General features: G+C 49.1%; 1 protein-coding gene and 1 pseudogene across 1 annotated transcript; one reads left to right on the top strand and one right to left on the bottom strand.

Annotated features, from left to right (window-relative positions):
* Positions 1 to 3,220: 3,220 nt before the first annotated feature.
* On the top strand, positions 3,221 to 11,031 carry LOC133892224 (nudix hydrolase 16, mitochondrial-like; annotated as a pseudogene).
* Positions 11,032 to 16,671: 5,640 nt separating this feature from the next.
* LOC133892874 (chloroplast stem-loop binding protein of 41 kDa a, chloroplastic-like) lies at positions 16,672 to 18,579 on the bottom strand. Its single transcript, XM_062333859.1, has 6 exons — positions 18,131 to 18,579; positions 17,923 to 18,044; positions 17,724 to 17,826; positions 17,473 to 17,611; positions 17,102 to 17,379; positions 16,672 to 17,017 (listed from the first exon to the last, which is right to left on the bottom strand). The coding sequence occupies exons 1-6, from the start codon at positions 18,494 to 18,496 to the stop codon at positions 16,826 to 16,828; spliced, it is 1,200 nt and encodes a 399-aa protein (XP_062189843.1). The 5' UTR covers positions 18,497 to 18,579; the 3' UTR covers positions 16,672 to 16,825.
* Between the last annotated feature and the right edge of the window lie 852 nt (positions 18,580 to 19,431).

Below are 19,431 nucleotides of genomic sequence, written 5' to 3' on the forward strand. Positions count from 1 at the left end.
CCGTCTTGTAGCGCTGGCAGGTGGGGCAGCTGCGCACAAAGTCCTAAACCACCGTGCGGAGGTTAGCGGCGTGAATGTTGCGCCGCAGCCGGTGGAGGGTGCGCTGAACGCCTTCATGGCCGTCGTTGTGCACATCGGTCACCAGTTCGAGGAGGAGCGCGGAGGACGAGGGCACGTATAGCTTGGAGTCGAACGTAACCAGCCCGTCCACCAGCGCCCATGGCTGTTGTCATGCGTCATTCTGTATGTCTTCCGTCAAGGCGCGCAAGGCTGGGTCCGTCATGTGGGCTTGCCGAAGACGCGTGATGAAGTCGAAGTGCGGAGTGGCCATCACGAACGCCGTGGCGGCGTCAGTGTCGCGGCGAGAGAGCGCATCCGCCATGACGTTGGTGCTGCCCGGCTTGTACTCCACCATGAAATCGAAGCCCAGGAGCTTCCCCACCCAATGGTGTTGAGGGATTGTTGCCAGGCGCTGATCCAACAAGTACTTCAAGCTGAAATGGTCAGTGCGAACCAAAAAACGGCGGCCCCAGAGATATGGACGCCAATGGCGGATAGCCTGAACCAGCCCGATGAGCTCGCGCTCATAAGCAGCCAAGGAAATGTGGCGAGGCGCGGCGGGCCGGCTGAAGAAGGCGATGAGCCACTTCTCCTGGAGGAGGACCGCGCCAAACATTCACGGTGGAGGCATCGCACTCAACGATGAACGGCTGGTCGAAGCCTGGAAGCGCAAGCACCGGCGCGGTGGTGAGCGCAGTCTTGAGCACCTGGAATGCCGCGGCGGCCTCCTCAGACCAGCTGAAGCCTTCTTTCCAGAGGAGCGCGTTTAGTGGCGCCGCCACCGTGCCGTAGTCCTGGACGAACTTGCGGTAGTAGCCCGCAAGACCCAGGAAGCCCCGCAGCGCGCGCACCGAGCGCGGCATGGGCCAATCGACCACTGCCTGGACCTTGGTCGCGTCCATGGCCACACCGGTGGCCGAGATAACGTGCCCCAAGTAGGCGATAGACGTTTCGCCGAAGGCACACTTCGAACGCTTGACGAAGAGGTGATGCTGCTGGAGCACCGTGAGCACCGCGTGGAGATGACGCAGATGTTCCGCCCACGAGTTGCTGAAAATGAGGATATCGTCGAAGAAGACGAGCACGAAGCGGCGAAGGAAGGGCCGTAGGATCTCGTTCATTAGTGCTTGGAACGTGGCCGGCGCGTTGGAGAGGCCAAACGGCATCACCAGGAACTCATAGAGGCCGTCATGGGTGCGGAAGGCCGTCTTGTGAACGTCTGCGGGAAACATGCGCACCTGATGGTACCCGGATCGGAGATCCAGCTTGGTGAAGAAGCGGGCGCCTTTGAGCTCGTCCAGCAGCTCGTCCACCACCGGGATTGGAAATGCATCCTTCACTGTGATGCTATTGAGGGCTCTATAGTCGACGCAGAAGCGCCAGGACCCATCCGGTTTCTTGACGAGCAGCACCGGCGAAGAGAAGGCCGAGGAGCTGGGCCGGATCAAGCCTTGGTCGAGCATGACGCGACACTGGCGCTCCAACTCGTCCTTGTGCGCCGAGGGGTAACGGTAGGGTCTGACCGACACCGGTGCCGCGCTTGGCACGAGGTTGATGTGGTGGTCATGAGAGCGCGGTGGCGGCAGCCCTTTTGGCTTGGCGAAGACCCCCTCGAACTCGGTGAGCAAGTCGTTGAGGAGGTCGCCACCGGTGGAGAGGTGGAGCCCGGGCCCGGCCGGTCCTGCGGTGCTGCGCCAGCAGACGTGGTGATCGTGGCGCCAGAATGACATCGAGAGGCGATCGAGGTCCCACAAGATCGGGCCTAGGGTGGCCAGCCACTGAGTGCCCAGCACCACATCATATCCAGCGAGGGGGAGCACAAAGAAGTCAGCGACGAAGGACTCCCCGTCGATGGTGAAGGCGGCCTGTCGCAAGACGCCCGCGCACGGAACGTGCTCTCCATTGGCCACCGTCACAGAGAGGGTGCCGCGGCGTTGGGTAGGCAGCTTTGTGGCGGTGGCGCCCTCCTCGGAGATGAAGTTGTGGGTGGAGCCTGTGTCCAGTAGGGCGTGCAGGTTGGTACCGCCCACCGTGATGAAGAGCTGCATCGTCTGGCTCGTGCGGATCCCGGCAATCGCGTGGAGCGAGATGTGGGGGACGTTGTCGGCGTGTGGTGCTTCGGAGCCCTCGGCGTCGTCGGCCTCGTCATCCAGGTCAAGGAGGAAGAGGTGTTGGCACACCTTGTTGTGGCCCCGGCTGAACTTCTCGTTGCAGTTGAAGCAGAGGCCGAGCCGGCGGCGCTCCTCCATCTCGGACTGCGACAATTTCTTGACCTGGCGCCCTTCCACGGTGATCGTCGCTGCGGGCGGCGCCGGCAGCGCCAGGGTTGTTGGTGGAGCTGGTAGGGCCCTAGGCGCCGAGAGGATGCCTTTGCCGTGGTTGCGGGTGGACGTGGTTGGCACTGCATACGAGGCCGCAAATTGTTCATGCAGTTCCAGTTTACGGGCCAGGCTCATAGCCACCGCCAGCGACTGAGGATTGAGGACCTCGACGTCGAGGCTGAGCGGCGGCTGGAGACCCGCAGTGAAGAGCTGCACCCTCTGGGCCTCCGTGAGGACGCCCGCGCGCGGCAGGAGCGCCTGGAAGCGGTCTTGAAACTCCTCCACGGAGCCCGTGCGCTTGCACGCCGAGAGTTCGCCCAGGGGATTGGAGCGGAGGGGCAGACCAAAGCGCAGGTTCAGGAGCTCCGAGAACTGTTGCCACGCCGGGGTACCCTCGTCCATTTGGATCTGCATATACCAGAGTTGCGCGGCATCGGTGAGGTTGTACGACGCCATCCATACCTTCTCTTCCTCGACGATGCGCTGCTGAAAGAAGTATGATTCACAGCGGTTGAGGAAGGGTAATGGATCGCCCTTGCCGTCATACTTGGGGAAGTCCATCTTCTGGAACTTCGGCGGCCGATCGTTGTGGTGCTCGCCGGTGTGGTTTGAGCCCGAGGCGAAATCCCCAGGGTGCTGCGAGGGCTGGCAGGCTTGCTCCAGGAGCTGGATTGCCTGAGAGTTGCTGACGGTGGTGGTGGTCAGGGCGGTGACGGCGGCGGTGAGGTCCTTGAGCTGGGCCATCACGTCGGAAAGCACCGCATTGATGTCGTCGGTGCCCGGCATGGTGGTGTTGGCGGCTGCGTGGGGGTTTTAAGCGGCGGAAGGGGTAGGGGAGGATGGCCTGGAAGCTGATACCAGGATGTTACGTCGAGGTCTCAATGGCAGCAGTGGAGGTTCAGGTGGCGGCCCTGACTTCTCAGGCGGTAGCCGCTGGTAGGCAAGGAGCGAGGTTTTGCCCCTCGGCTCCCTATTTTGGGTAGAAGAGGAAGATTAGAGAGAGAGAGGAAGATTATGAATGAACTGATCTCCTTCTTGAATTATTCTCAGGGTGCCCATTGGCTTATATAGCCATGCGGCTAAACAAATCCTCAAATTACGAATGCGTGGCTGGCTAATTCCTCAAATTAAGGCCTATCACTCATGCTAACCTTCCTTTATCCACTACTTGGGCCGGCTGGCGCCTTTGACTTCTTCCCCTTCCTTGTGTAGTGTTTTCCCCACATAACATGTATCTATATAATTTCAAGTCTTGCGGTTGCGGGTCCGGTTTCTTTGAAGAATTTGAATACTGTAACACTTTTCATTTGTCTCATACATCTTCCTTGTGTATGCAGATGCATACCATTCAGATATAAAGATGATAATGATGAAACATCTGATGATGAACAGAAGAAACTTGTTGAAGTTCTCATGATCAACTCCCAAAGTGGACCAGGTCTTTTATTTCCAAAGGTGCGATAGAATTACTGTAAATATATCTTCCTGAGATATTCACATAATAGACATAGTATGATGTATGGAAATACGAGTGCCTCTAATTTTCTGTGTGCTCTGGTTTGGCAAAATTGTTTATAGGAAAATATTTAGGCTATAGAGCTTTTGCAACTAATTTGTTGAGTTGTTTGTCTGGTATCACGTCCATGTTGATATATTGACTGGCTACCAAGTGCATTGTGTGCTACCCCATATGTACGATAGATATTACCGTTATTAACTAGACAGTGAGAAAAAAAAGGGCCAGGAAGCAGACACGTAAATCATACAGGTCTTGCTAGAAGATATCCAAGTGCCAACCTTATGATAGTCTTGCATTTCAATCTTCTAGATTTACCTATTTTTCACATATATGGCACGGAGTTCTCTTACTGAAACAGAATAGAGATCGAGAGATATATGATGTTTAGGCTAATTGCCGCACGGCTGAAGACCTGGGCGTGCTCTTTATATATACGGCCAGCAGGCGCCGTGATGTACAAGAGAAATCAACCAAATATGGTTGATATTACAACAGCCAGGATACAATTCCATATATACCCGGTGAATACCAAATACAAGAAGAAACTTCTATACAAGGGAGATTTTATCTCTAATACCCGCCCGCAGTCCTTGCGTGGAGTCAGGAGGAGACCGAACGCATAGACTAGACTTGAAATCTGAAAACAGTTGTGTAGGCAAGCCTTTTGTCATGATGTCGGCAAACTGATGAGAAGAAGGCACATGAAGCACTCGAACTTCACCGAGAGACACCTTTTCCCGAACGAAGTGAATGTCGATCTCGATGTGCTTGGTGCGACGATGCTGGATTGGGTTTGCGGATATGTAGACAGTGTTGATGTTGTCACAATACACAACTGTTGCCGTTGCAAGAGGTTGGTGGAGCTCCTGCAAAAGTTGTCGTAACCAACAGCATTCTGCGACGGCATGAGCAACAGCACGGTATTCAGCCTCAGCGCTAGATCGTGACACAGTCGTTTGACGCTTAGAGGACCAAGAAACCAAGTTGTCATCAAGATAGATGCAGTAGCCCGAAGTGGAGCGTCTGGAATCTGGGCATCCGGCCCAGTCAGCATCAGAATATGCCGTTAGCGTCAAGGGAGAGGAAGAACCAATGAAAAGCCCCAGGTCAAGAGATCCTTTGACGTATCGAAGTATTCTCTTGATCAAGGCAAGGTGGGGCTCTCGCGGATCATGCATGAACAAACACACTTGTTGGACTGCATATGCCAAGTCGGGGCGTGTGAGCATAAGGTACTGGAGAGCCCCAGCAAGGCTCCTGTACTCAGTAGGATCAGTAACTGGAGCACCGTCTGTGGTGGATAGCTTGGCCCAAGTGTCAATAGGTGTCATTGTAGAGTGACACTCGACCATGCCGGCACGATGAAGAAGATCAACGGCGTAGTGATGTTGAGACAGAAATAGCCCGTGTGATGTCCGAGAAACAAAAATGCCGAGGAAGTGGTGCAACTCGCCGAGATCCGTCATGGAGAACTCCGAGTGAAGGCGCGCAATGATGCGCCTAAGGAGTTGTGGGGTAGAAGCCGTGAGGATGATGTCGTCAACGTAGAGAAGAAGGTATGCAAGATTAGCCCCATCCTTTAATATGAACAGAGAAGTGTTGCAGACCGAAGCGATGAATCCCATGGTGCGTATGTGAGTAGCAAACCTTTGGTACCATGTGCGAGGTGCTTGCTTCAAGCCATATAAGGACCTGTGTAGACGACAGACATGCTCCGGATGTGAGGAGTCGACGAAGCCAGACGGTTGCTGGCAATATACTGTCTCGTCAAGAGTACCATGCAGAAAAGCATTTTTGACATCCAGTTGATGAATAGGCCAACATCTGGAAGCGGCGAGGCTGAGGACGACACGGATCGTGGAGGTTTTCACGACGGGGCTGAACATCTCTTCAAAATCGAGGCCGGGTTGCTGAGAAAATCCACGAACAACCCACCTTGCTTTGTGATGAGCAAGGGAGCCATCTGAGTGAAACTTGTGCTTGTATATCCACTTGCCGGAGACAACATTGGCACCTGGTGGTTTCGGGACGAGAGACCAAGTACCATTGTCGATGAGTGCACGATACTCCTCCATCATAGCATTACGCCAGTTGGGATCCGTAAGTGCACTTCGGTAGTTGGAAGGAAGCGGAGACATAGCCGGTGTTGCGGTAGCAGATAAGTTGAGGCGGTGAACCAGCTTCACAATGCCGGCAGCTGCTCGGGTGACCATTGGATGAGGTCCTGGCATAGGGCGAGCAGTCGGCTGGGCCTGTGGAAGAGGTTGCACGGGTGCTGGAACATGCACCGGTACAGACGAGGAGGTCGAGACGTCAGGTGATGCCACGGGCGGTGTGGAGACGTCAGCATTAGGAGCTGGCTGGTGACGCACCGGCCGAGGAAGCCGAGCGTAGACAGCCTGGCAAGCTTGCGCAGGGGCTGTTGCCACAGTCACATTGGTCGACGGAGCAGTTGGCGCTGCGGCCAACGCACCGCTTGATCTGGTGGCCACCGGTGGAGCCATAGATGCAGCACCGTGGGCAGTCGGTGGAGCAGGGGGTGCTGCAGCAAGCGCACCGCTTGACGTGGAGGCCACCGGTGTTGCCACAGATGCACCAGAGAGGGCTGCAGTGCGGTGAGCATCAAGCGAGTCGGCCAGACCGGCCGAAGCAGTGGCGCCACGCAGCACGGGACATGCGCTTGACGTCGACGGCAAGAAGAAACCTGCATTATCCTCGGACACTAGAAAATCCAGTGAGTTAGAAATAGGAGCTGGGTTGGAAGAAGGTGGTCCGGCGAAAGGAAACACCATTTCATCGAAGATCACGTGGCGAGAGATGTAAAGGCGTCCCGTGACGGGATCGAGACATCGATACCCCTTATGTGAAGTGGGGCACCCGAGAAAGACACAAGCTACGGATCGAGGCGAGAGTTTGTGTTTTACGGTGGCTGAAATGTTAGGATAGCAAAGGCATCCAAACACGCGAAGATGGTCAAGGTTGGGAATTTGGTTATGGAGTTTGTGGTAGGGGGTAGAATTTTGGATGGAAGAGGATGGTCGCCTATTTAGTAGATAAGTGGCAGTGGCAAGGGCTTCAGCCCAGTAGGATGCTGGCATGGAAGCATGGAACAGGAGTGTGCGCACTGAGTTGTTGATGGTGCGAATCGCCCGTTCGGCTTTGCCATTTTGCTGTGACGTATAAGGGCAAGAGAGCCGGATATGAATTCCGTGATCGGCAAGGAAAGTCATTGTGTTGGAATTGATGAATTCTGTGCCATTATCTGCTTGAATGGAACGAAGGGATGAGCGAAATTGAGTAGCGATGTATGCGTGGAATTGAACTATATGGGCGTGTACTTCTGATTTTTGTCTGAGTGGAAAGGTCCAAAAGAAATGGGAGAAATCATCAATAATGACCAGATAGTATTTGAAACTAGAGTTGCTCAGTAATGGAGATGTCCATACATCGCAATGTACTAACTGGAACGGTTCTGTTGTGGTAGAATTAGAGGAACCAAAGGGCAGACGTACGTGCTTGCCAAGTTAACAGGCATAGCAAGTGGTACAATCTGTGTTATTACACGAGATAATAGACGACTTTTGAAGAACAGCAAGGGCATCACGACCAGGATGATCGAGACGCTGGTGCCAGACACTAGCGGTAGCAGCAAGGGCGACTGGAGTGGTTGAAGGTGATGATGTATCCGGCAGGAAGGTGTACAAGTCGCCATGACTATTGGAGCGTAGAGTCATGCGCCGGGTCTTGAGGTCCTTGATGGAAAAACCAAAAGGATCAAACTCGATAGAACAAGCATTATCTCGTGTAAATTGATGAACAGATATGAGGTTCTTAATCAAAGAAGGCACAAAAAGAACATTGTTGAGATGAAAAGTGGATGTAGGTGTGTAAAGCGAAGCGTCACCGCAGACAAAAGCACGAGTAGTTGAGCCATTGCCAATGGTGACAAGAGAGGGAGATGCTGAAATGGAGAGAGGATGGAGTTTACCATCATCGGATGTCATGTGCGGAGAAACACCTGGGTCCAGGATCCACCCTTCATGTCCCTGAGTGGACAAATTATTCATTGCTGCTATGAGGGCGGCTTGATCCCATGCAGGACCGGCTGTCGGAGCAGATGATGTAGTCGGTGGAGCAGTCATTGTGAACGCCTGAGCTGGAGGAGGGGTAGGAGGCCGGGGGCCAAGGATTCCGGCCTATGGTGCGCCCGGCGAGAAGCAGACCCATGGCCCAGCCGAGGTTGGTGTAGACGACGGGGTCTGCTATCGAGGAGGACCGCCGTAGCTAATCTTTCCTTTCTTGTTCTTCTTCTTTCCCGAGCCGTGGCCACCTGCATGGGGCGCCTGAGTGGAGCCGTAGGAAGTCGAAGAGCAGCACTGATTGCGCTGAAAGTTTGCGAGGAGAGCAGTGGCGGAGGCGATGCGAGACTCGCTGTCCATGCGCATCTCTTGCATAATGAGCTGTGACCGCATGTTGGTGAATGATGGAAGCTGCGCTGCCATGGAGATGTTCGTGGCCGCGTTGGAGAAACGAGGGCTGAGGCCGCGCAGAGTGTTGATGACGAGAGTGGAGTCACTGATAGGATGGCCGACGTCACGAAGGGCATCGGCCACGCTTTTCATCTTCTGGAAGTAGTCCGCAATGGACATTGTACCTTGCATCAAGGAGTGAAACTCGCTGTTGAGGTAGATAGCGCGAGCCTCCTTGTTGTCGCAGAACTGAGACTCCAGCTACGTCCACAGGTCGTAGGCGGACTGGTTTGGCTGCATGACGAAGGCGAGGAGGTCGGTGGAGACGGAGCCGTACAGCCAAGACTTGACTGTGTAGTCGTCCTGCACCCAGTTCGGGTCGCCCCGCGTCGGTGTAGCCTGCTGAACGTGTGGAAGAAGGTTGAACTTGCCGCAGAGCGCGAGGAAGAAGGTGCTCCACATGGTGTAGTTTGATTCCTGCAGGTTGAGGACGACGGGGAGGCGGACAGCAGCAGTGTGCGCCGAAGGGGGCATCACCGGGGTGACGCTGGTGTTCAGAGCGCCATCTGCGGTGGAACCCATCGGCCAGGAAGGGAGAGTAGCGGAAGGTGGATTGGATCGATTAAAATCCTAATACCATGAAACAGAATAGAGATCGAGAGAGATATGATGTTTAGGCTAATTGCCGCACGGCTGGAGACCTGGGCGTGCTCTTTATATATACGGCCAGCAGGTGCCGTGATGTACAAGAGAAATCAACCAAGTATGGTTGAGATTACAACAGCCGGGATACAATTCCATATATACCCGGTGAATACCAAATACAAGAAGAAACTTCTATACAAGGGAGATTTTATCTCTAATACTTACTCATGATCATGATAGGACCTCTTTTGTTGATACATCTTGTTGCTGCAGGGAGGATGGGAGAATGATGAAACTGTTGAAGAGGCAGCTGCACGGGAAGCTATCGGAGAAGCTGGAGTTCGAGGAGATTTAGTGGTGGGATATAGTCTTTTGAGAACTACTTGTTTCCATGGCTTACCCTGTAACTGATCCTTAACTTAGTCTGGAGTCTTGAACTTTGAACTTAGACTGGAGTCTTAAGCTTTCGGCTCTAGTTTTATTATAGTTCTTCATAGTACACTATGAAACTTTCTTGAAACTAGATTACTTACATGCTAATAATGGTTAAGCATCGATCTCTATCAAGCCTTAGGAGCTTTTTGACTTGTCAATGCACAGCTGGTACGTGTCCTCTTTGATAGACTGTTCTCTCATCTGATGATGCTAACATCCACTTGTTCATTAGTTTGCAATTTTACACTTTCAAAAACTAGGACCATTTGACTTTAACAACTAGGTGCCATTTGTCTAAAAGGATAGTTCGTCCTCATCATCCATAGTTTAGCTTATTAGTGTATATACCAGAGTTACCTGGATACCCGTGTCCAAATTTATTTACCGAATCGGACACTCTGAATCCAAGTCAGATTCTGACACCCGTATCGGATTCCGAGTTGTATTTCGCGTGCCTAAATTTTCTTTGCCGAATCGGACACTCGAGTCCGAGTCGGATTCTGACACCAGTGTCCGTGTCCAGGTAACACTGGTATATACTCCCTGCAGTCTGATTTATTTGTTGTTCAAGACACTAACAAAAATTAATAAAATTACAGTGATATATACGTACTTTTAATATCATTCTCATGTGTGAATTCTGAATACTTTGATGTATGGCAGTGGTAAATGTTTTAAAAGTTTGGCTGCACAGATTATAGAATGACGTCTATATTTGACCAGAGGTAGTATCATTATCGCACTTAGGTAACCATAAACTATGGGATTTAACCAGTGTGTTAAGGGAGGATTCTTTTGTAGTTAACGTCATAACATGATACATGATTGCTATCATGTTGTGTAGTCTGCTACTATATCAGCATTGATTTTTCTCATATTGCGTCTGGTAATTAATATTTCGGGTTATCAAAAGAATGTGAGCTATGTATTATACCTATAAACACACTGGAATCAGTAATACGTGGCTGATATCAAATAAAAGTACCAAAGCAGATGAATTTATTTGGCATTTTGGAATATAAATAAACTTTCTGTAGCAAGTTTATGTAGAAATATTTTACAATTGCAAGGCCACTTGTTGTCATTCTGTACCTGCATCCTAGCTAAGTCGAGGGGGATTTTGTGACTGTACTTTTTTTGCGGATATAACTGGACTTTTTTTCAAAACAAGGATATAAATGGACTTTGTTTATCTGTTTCTTTAACTTCTGAGCCATGTTTTTATGCTCCTACTAAATAGCTCTTATTTGCTTCCATATGTCCAGCCATCACATTTTATTGATTGTGCTATTCGTTCCTTGCATTAGCAACTGTTGGGCTTCTACGGTTTCAAGAGCAAGACACATCGAGATGAGTTCTGCCCGGAGGGTATGTGCAGAGCTGCTGTGCTTGCGCTGCACGTGAAGGAAGAGCTGGCCTCCTGGCCCGAGCAGAGCACCCGCCTGAGGCGCTGGCTGACTGTTCCTGAGGCGGCAGAGCGGAGTCGACACCATGGGTGCAAGAAGCCCTTGTGACAGGCTTCTCTGTTTGGCTTGAGAACTGGAGCAACGGTGGTGGCTGTGTGCATGGAAGCACGAGATGACGACACATGGTGGCCTGCTCGTTTCTTCTTCTTTTTTTCTTTTACTTTGCTTGGGCCAAATTTTAGAACTTGACATACAAGAGGGCACTCTGATGCGCGGTAGTTTGTTCGTTCACCCATCCAAGTCTTAGTGCTATTTATCGACCCGAGAATTGTTGAAATTGTAAGATCATTTTTAACTATATTTTCTTTCCGATTCTCTTCTCGTTTTCATTCTCTTTATTTTATCTCATCTCTAACACCTTCTCTTTGAAAATCCTTTCGTGACAAGAATCTTAGAGGGAGCAAAATCCCTTCGTGAAAGATTTTAGTTCCTGACGAGAATCTATTGGAAATTATCTGAAGTTGTAGATTCTCGCGGTCACCAATTTAACTTTGCCTTCACACGAAGCGTTATCCATCAATTGGTGTGAGTTTGTACCGATAACACCTGAAGTTAAGGGTGGTTCTGTTTGTCAGTTGCTCTCTCTGCTTACCCTCGGAACAGGCCTGCGTGTTCTATTGGTTTATGCTCAGCATTGCCATGTTCAAAGGCTCCGTTTGAGGCCCCGTCTGGAACGCAGGAGTTTTCCTCAATCCATTGAAAAGAAATTGTTTCCTGTGACTGAGATAGCTTAGTTCCAAACGGGCGCAAAGATTACTATATTCGCTGATCTTAGCGGCGTCTCTTCTTTACTCTCCCTGAGTACATATGGATTTTTGGCCGGAAGCTGATGTGATCCAGTAAAATTAAACCAAAAAGAATAGCGCTTCATCTCTACTATATAAAATATAAATTGATTTTTGCATACCTCTTCTCCCTATTTTCCTCCTATCTAATAAAAACATCTAAAAATTCAAATAATTTACCTACTTTTGTTATCCACCTTTATTCTTCATCCTCTCCGTCTCATTACGGCTACGAATATAAGACATATTTTACTAATTAAAATAAATAAAGAAATTGTGAGGATAATTAGCAGATAATCTCCTCCTTTTTCGGATTACGTCTGAAATCAAATTACTATATCGTTCCTAACGTATTTATTCGACAATGCTACTATGACATATCCATATCTTCATACTTAAATTTATGTTTGATATTATCGTATCTAATATTTATATTTTCGTTACAACGCACAGGTATTAGCTAGTTTTGTTAATATAAGCTACTGGAAATGTTGAACAAAAACAAAAGTAAACGTGCTCCAAGTGGGAGCTGAACCTACTAGGTTTCTATCTCCGGTTCTGCACCTCTAGTCTACTGCGCTGATAGGGGTAGCGCCATTAAAAAAAATTGACAAAAAAAAACTGCAGAACACAGGTCAAAGTCCTAGCTGTTCGAACTCTCGACCTCAACAGTATACAAGACACCATGACTTTTTTCCTCGTAGCACCCTCTCAGAGTTGCATATCTATGAACACAGGAAAATTCTTTCGCGTATTTTTAGCGTCTCTGTACGGTTTTTTATTGTTCTTTCGTTTTCCTTCCTCCTCTTCTTTTGGTTGATGAATCTTTGATAAAATATCCAAATTTCTTTTTTTGGGAAATCTGACTATACGTTCTAAAGTTGACAAGCCTTTTATAAAATATTTAAAGTTGATGAATCTTTAATTATATGTTTAAAATTGATTGTATAGTTTGATGATATATTTATATGATCTTTTTTATAAATAAGAAGCAAATAATCCTATAAATAGGTAAGTTTACCCTTCACAAACAAAAGAAATCCCTTCCCTCGCAGCACAGATCCTCCCCATATCGGCGTGCTCTGCTCACGGTTCACAAATGCGTCGGTAACCGCCCAAAAAATCGCGGTTACCGACCTTCTCGGTCTGGTCCGGTTTCAGAAACCGAACGGTAACTGAAATTTGAATTCAAAAAATTCGAAAAAATAAAAAAAATCAAAAAAATCTTAAACAAAACTAGGCACAATTCTAAGACCTTTTGTGAAAAAAAATTAAAAAAATAATGTCGTTTGCATCATATTCTATAAGGAGAAAGTTTGAAAAAAATGAAAAAATTTGAAGCGTGCGGCTCAGTTATTAACTCACGTTAAGGAAAAGTGTAACATGCAAACACATATTTTTCTTGTGTAAAAAGTATTTTAAGAGAATGTTTAAAATTGATTTCACTTTATTTAGAGTTTTATTAAATTCTCTATAATTTTTACAAAGTTCACAATCATAAAGTGAATATGTTAAGAAACAACACTGTAATTAACTTTTTCATGTCTACTATTATTTTTCCTACGTAAATCATAGTATAAATAAGCTAATGAAAGTGGTTTCACTAATTTTTGAGGTGTGATGGGTTAGTTATGAATTAATCTAGTCGTAACACATTTACACAATCATGCATAATACATGAACTAATTCATGAGTTCATGTATTTTTAAAAGAAATAGGATCATGTAATAAGACTAACAAAATTAGTTTCATGATTTTTGGATTAGCAAAGAGTAAACTATGCATTTAACTTGGTTTGACAAATACAATTTCTCACAGAAAATTTTGAACTTTTTTATGAGTATAAATACTTTTATCATGTAGATCATGTTACAAGGAAACCAACAAAATTTGTTTCACTTTATTTGAAGCTCAGATGAATTAGTTATTGATTTTACAAGATTGAGCCCTTTTTTAGGTTTTTTGTTGAACTGCGCTGAAATTCGATAAAACCGCTCGATAAATCAAGAAAACCGAGCGGTTACCGACCCAAACCGCTCGGTAACCGACCAATTCAAAAATGCGAGAAAATCACTCGGTAGTCGACCCAAACCGCTCGGTAACCGACCAAAACCGAGTGGTTACCGAACGGCTAAAATCGCGATTTTTTTTTTCCAAAATTCAAATTTTACCAAATGAATTTTCTCTGAATTTTTTTGAATTTTTGACCGGTAACCACGATTATCGCGCATTTTCGGTTATCGACAGAGCTCGGTAACATAGCTCCGATCGGTAACGTAAACCCTGACTCTGCTAGGCATCTTGGACGAGCGCTCTGCTTACCTGACCAAATTTGCCTAGGATGCAGAGTACGACCTGATCTGACAGAACGCTATGAAAGAGCTTTGATTTCCAAGCTGTTGTTAGCATCCGCAGACATCATTCCTTCCTTATAGGCGTCTCAATCGAGGTCCCTTCTTTGGTTCGAGTGGCTGCAAGTTTGGATGCGCACATGAATTTTTCGGAGCAGTTTCTACCGCACTGAACCTTTAGTACTTGGATATTTTTTTCGTTGGGTTGTTTGCTTCTTTGGTGTTGCTCTCCATATCGGGCTACCTATAAAATGAGGAAGTCGGAGCTGCTACGTTGATGGGTGCGATAGAACTTGGCAAAGATGATACGGTGCACGGTTTCCCCCCCACGGTGGAGTCGGTGGATTGAGGCAATAGTTGTGGATTACTATAGGAAGTTGGAGTTGCAGTCGTGCTTGATAACGATAATCTACGGTAGTTTCCACCAGTTGTAGTGTCCAAATGATCGTTGGTGTTGGGTAACGGGCAGACTACGCTAGCCTAAAACAAAAAAATTCTATCGTATTCACCTAAAAAATCATACTAGTAGAAGATCATAGATCGTTACCGCTCGACGCACAGTGCAGCGGAAGAAGAGTTGGAGTAGACCAATCCAACATCATACGCGTTAAACTCCTCGAGCAGCTTCTCGATCAGATCCGCAACCAGCCCCGCCCAGGTAGGCACGCTCCCCGACCAACTCCGAGCAGGTGGTCATGCTCCTCGACCAATTACTTGACCAGCTCCCGATCAAGTATGTTACGTCATCGACCAGTTTTGAGTGGTCGTGTCATGCTGTTCGACCAGATCCGAGTGGTCACGCTGTGCTCCGCGATCAGACGAGTTCATCATGACCAGCGACCAATCCCAAACACGTTGTGATCAACTCACCGAGAAGATCAGCGCTGCAATAGCAGCAGCGCCTCTACGGTATCCACACGTACTGGGCAGAAACGCCGAGCGCCGATGTGCTAGCACCGCACGCGCAGCTAGGGTTTTGGGAGATTGTGTAGAAGGCTACGGCTAGGGTTTCGGAGTGGCTCAACCTTAGCAAGCCCTACGCACACTTCTTCTTATATAGAGCTCGCAAATGGACTCCTACATTGGAAACCCTTTAGGACTCTAACTTCTCATAAATCACAATTCAATCAAAATCCATATACGAATCCAATTCACATGTTTTGTTCCAACCCATTAAGTATGTGACCAGTTAGGTTAATGTACAAATGACTACGACTCGGAAACACTTTCCAAACCCAAATCAATAGCGGTCCCTAGCAGGATATGTTGACTTCCGAGTATACACAAAAGATCATATCAGCTGAACCTTGATATACATATGCATTGATCCATTTATCTCACAATACCAGTCAAGCTCAAAGCGAGATACGTGCCACCCTTATAATAGTTTGACCATTCACTCGATCAAGTAGTGGATTTATATGACTAACTCTTTAATCATATTGGTATGGCCATGCATTTTCTCGATCCAACTACCTCAGAGAGGCCCAGAGATATCTCTCCCGTTATCAAGGAGGGGCAAATTCTATCTTGATCGCTCATACCCCACGACATATTTCATAACAAGTCTGAAAACTACCTTATGACTACTCAGTTACGGAATAGCGTTTGACAACCTCAAAGTATGCCACTACATATTTTAGAAATCAATGACGATATCAGATCTAAGGATCCTATAGGTACATCATTTGAGATAATAACTGATGGCACATTATAAATAACAATCCAAACAGTATCTCATAGTGAGTCTATCTAACATCATGTTCTCTAACATAAATATCTATATTATTGACTTGTTATCTCTATACCTATGATCCATAAAACGTGATCATCAATACATATACTGGTCTTATGTATCATCACAATGATACATGACCAGAGATCGACTAAAAATAATATCATGATATAAACAAAAAGTTTCATGAATAAGTCACATACTTATCAATCAATGTAAAAGATAGTTATTTTTGGAATAACATATTATTCAAAAATACATTAACATAGACGTGTGATATAATCATCTTTATAATTGCCTCTAGAGTATATCACCTTCATTTGGTGCGCCTTGTTTTGGGTTATTATTTTAGCAAAGTTGTAATAGTTTTTGGGTTTAGTTTTTCTCGTAAACTAGATCAATACTCTTCTTCTAATATATAATCAGCAGAGCTTATATCGTCGTTTCAGAAAGAAAAAAAATCTAACACAAAACCAGTATATTTCTATGGTTGCTTGTCTCATATAATTGGATCCCCAGTTACTAGCAATCAGACATAGTCTTCCCACAATCAAAGGATGTAGAGAACTAGCTAGACCAGTGTGAAGCTTATGAACAGAAGCATGAAACGAAACGAGGCTAGGACAGAACCGCAATCGCATACCAGAACTTGAACTCGGGGAGGCGGCAAATGAATGGCATGAACTCGCCGGAGCCGCAGGTGGACCAGGATGTAGAACTCGGACCCGGTGCTGCGTCGTCCGCGGCATCGGACGTCGATGAGCACGGCGTCGGCAGCCGCTCCTGTGGGAAAGAGTCGAACGGGTAGGGCAGCAGAAGGCAAAAGAGTCAATTGATGTATATAGATCTAGTTGCAATACCTAAAACTAGTCTCTATATGACATATAATTAAAGGCTCATCAACTTTAAGCAATTTATCAAATGCTTGTCAACTTCGGGACATATAGTCAAATTTCTCTATTTGCGGCCGTCAGTGTATCCACAAAAAATTGGCTTTCCGGCGTGAAGGGGATGAAGATGGATGCCTTGCAATGCCTGCTTATACACTGACGCTCGCCGGCACCTTCCTGACGGCGGCGAGGATCTTGTCGTCGAGGTCGAAGCTCATCGCCTTCTCGCCGCGGCCGCTGCTCGCGTACTCGGCGTACCGCTCCTTGAGGTCCTCCGGCAGATTGGTCGTGCTCGTCCACCCCAGCACCTCCTTCGCCGCCCTCGGCTCCGAGTAGAAATGCTGCACAATTCACACACCATCCTAATCATAATTATTCCTATCTCACAGCAGAACACCGTGACATCAACGGAGCCTTGTGCTTACCATGTTGCGGAAGGGGAAGGCCTTCTTAGCTTCGACGCCGACGGCGGCGGGGTCGTAGTGCACAATCTCCACGTCGGCGCCCGCGGCGGCCGCGCACAGCCTGGCCATGCCGTCCAGAGTCACCGCGCGGTCGGACACGCAGTTGAAGATCTTGCCGGCCGCCGCCCCGGGGTTCTCGACGGCGAGTGCTAGCATGCTGGAGAGGTCACGGACGTGGGCGATGTTGGTCAGCTGCATCCCGTTCCCCGGGATCGGCACCGGCCGCTTCCGCACGATCCCTGCACGCACACAAGTCACACAAGGAAATTGAACTTTTTTTTAACCGCCATTGGAGATCATCGTCGGAGATGAGGATGATGGGTTGTCATTACTGTCGAAGAACCACTCCTCGCAGTCCTTGTTGTTGCCGGAGCCGATCATGTACTGCGGCCGGAACGACGCCCAGCTGCTGAACTGCTCGGCGATGTACTTCTCGACGCCGACATGCCCGGCGCTTTCCTTTACGGCGTCCTGCGTTAGCGTTGGCATGAGCAGAGATGGAATCAATCGTGGACTTCATCGATTCTCCTAGTGTCACGAGGAACATTTGTAACGGTGATCGAGCTGAGCGCGTGGGCATTACCCCTTCGACGTGCGGCGGCTCGTTGGTCGGCTTGTAGATGCCGGCGCTGCTGATGAACAGGAACTGGCCCACGCCGGCCGACTTCGCCCAGTCCGCCACCGGCCTGCGCGCACAGCCAACCATCACCATGGAAATGTGTCAATCACTCAAGTCTGCACCCTGAACGCTCAAGCAAAAGCAGAGGCGGGCGGAGTCATACTTGACGGCGTCGAGGTCCTTGCCGTTGTTGTCGAGCACGACGTCGAACGACGCACCGCTGACGGCCGCGCCGACGGCCGCCGGGTCACCCCACACCGTCTTGCCCCCGGCGCTTGTCAGCTCCTGCCGCAGCAGCACGAACCATTATCACAAACCAACCAAGAAACGAACCTCCAATAACCGTCGACGTCCAATGCAGCAGGGGTTACCGAGAAGCGCGAGAAGGGGGGCTTCTTCATCTTGTCGGAGCCCTCGTCCCCGACGGTGAGCACGGTGACGGCGTGCCCGGCGGCGAGGAGCTCCTTGGCGAAGTAGAACCCGATGACGGCGTGCCCGCCGCTGTTGGTGTTCACGATCAGCACGCTCTTCTTGGCCTGCGCGCGCACCGTGACGGCGGCTCGGGCCGCCGGCGCCGCGCGCCTCCTCGAGGCGACCGCGCGGGGGAACGCGCTCAGGAAGGACGAATACGACAGCGACTGCGAAGGCCGCCGCGGCGAGGAGGAGGAGGCCGAGAGGCGGCCGGACGCGAAGGCGGTGGCCGTGGAGGCCGCCGTGGTGGCGGCGGACAAGGCCATTGGTGGCGGAGGAGGAGATGAGAGGGGGGAGTGATGAGTGGTGGACACGGGATAGAGGCGATTTGGGAGGTGTGAGGCCGTGCGGCGCTGGTCGTTATTTAACGGCTCTCGTGGTTTTCCCGCGCGCTCGAGGGAGAGAGCGAGCCATGTCGGATGGTAGATGATTCCACGGTGGCAAAGGATGCTTGTTCAAATAGACAGATCAGGAACCAGTGCATCATGTGTAAATTTATATGGGACTAGCAACCGGTGAAATCAGTAATATTGTAATAAAAACCAATTTTTTTTAAATATGAGTGTGTAATACATAAAATCAATAATATGATTTAATACTTGATTCAGATAGAACCATTTATTTTGAATACACCAGCAATCTCGCTACATTAACTAGCGTTGGCCACTAGGTCATACCTATAATGTCATACCTCGGATTAACCCAGTAATATAGCGAGATTGCTGGTAGGTACAGTCTAGATACGGTACGACCCGAGGGTAGGCAGGCTGGCCGTGCTGTGGCTAGACTGACGCCTTGGCACGACATGTTGGCACGGTCTAGCCTGGCCGATGTCGCCCTACCGCCCAGCCTTGGCCGTCCTTATCCACGTGCCTGGCCGTCCCTCCCTACCTGGTTGATCTGTCATTCCGCAATCGTGCCTAAGACAACCAGCATGACACGATAGGCCACGAGCTATGCTGTGAACCGTGCCATCGGCACACGGGTCGACACGGCACGATCAATTTGCTTATCCGGGCCGTGTCTAGTCGGACACACGCCAGATTTGGACAGATCTTATTATTATCAACTCATGAGTTCAAAAAATGGAGGTTGCCGCGTGCCAAGGCGCGGAGGCTTGCGGCACGGATACGGACGTGGTGGAGGAGGATGCATGCGCTGAGAAGGGGAGTCCGGCAGCAGCGCTCGGGAGCAGTGGAGT

The sequence above is a fragment of the Phragmites australis genome, chromosome 15 (assembly GCF_958298935.1).
Source record: "Phragmites australis chromosome 15, lpPhrAust1.1, whole genome shotgun sequence".
NCBI lineage: Eukaryota > Viridiplantae > Streptophyta > Magnoliopsida > Poales > Poaceae > Phragmites > Phragmites australis.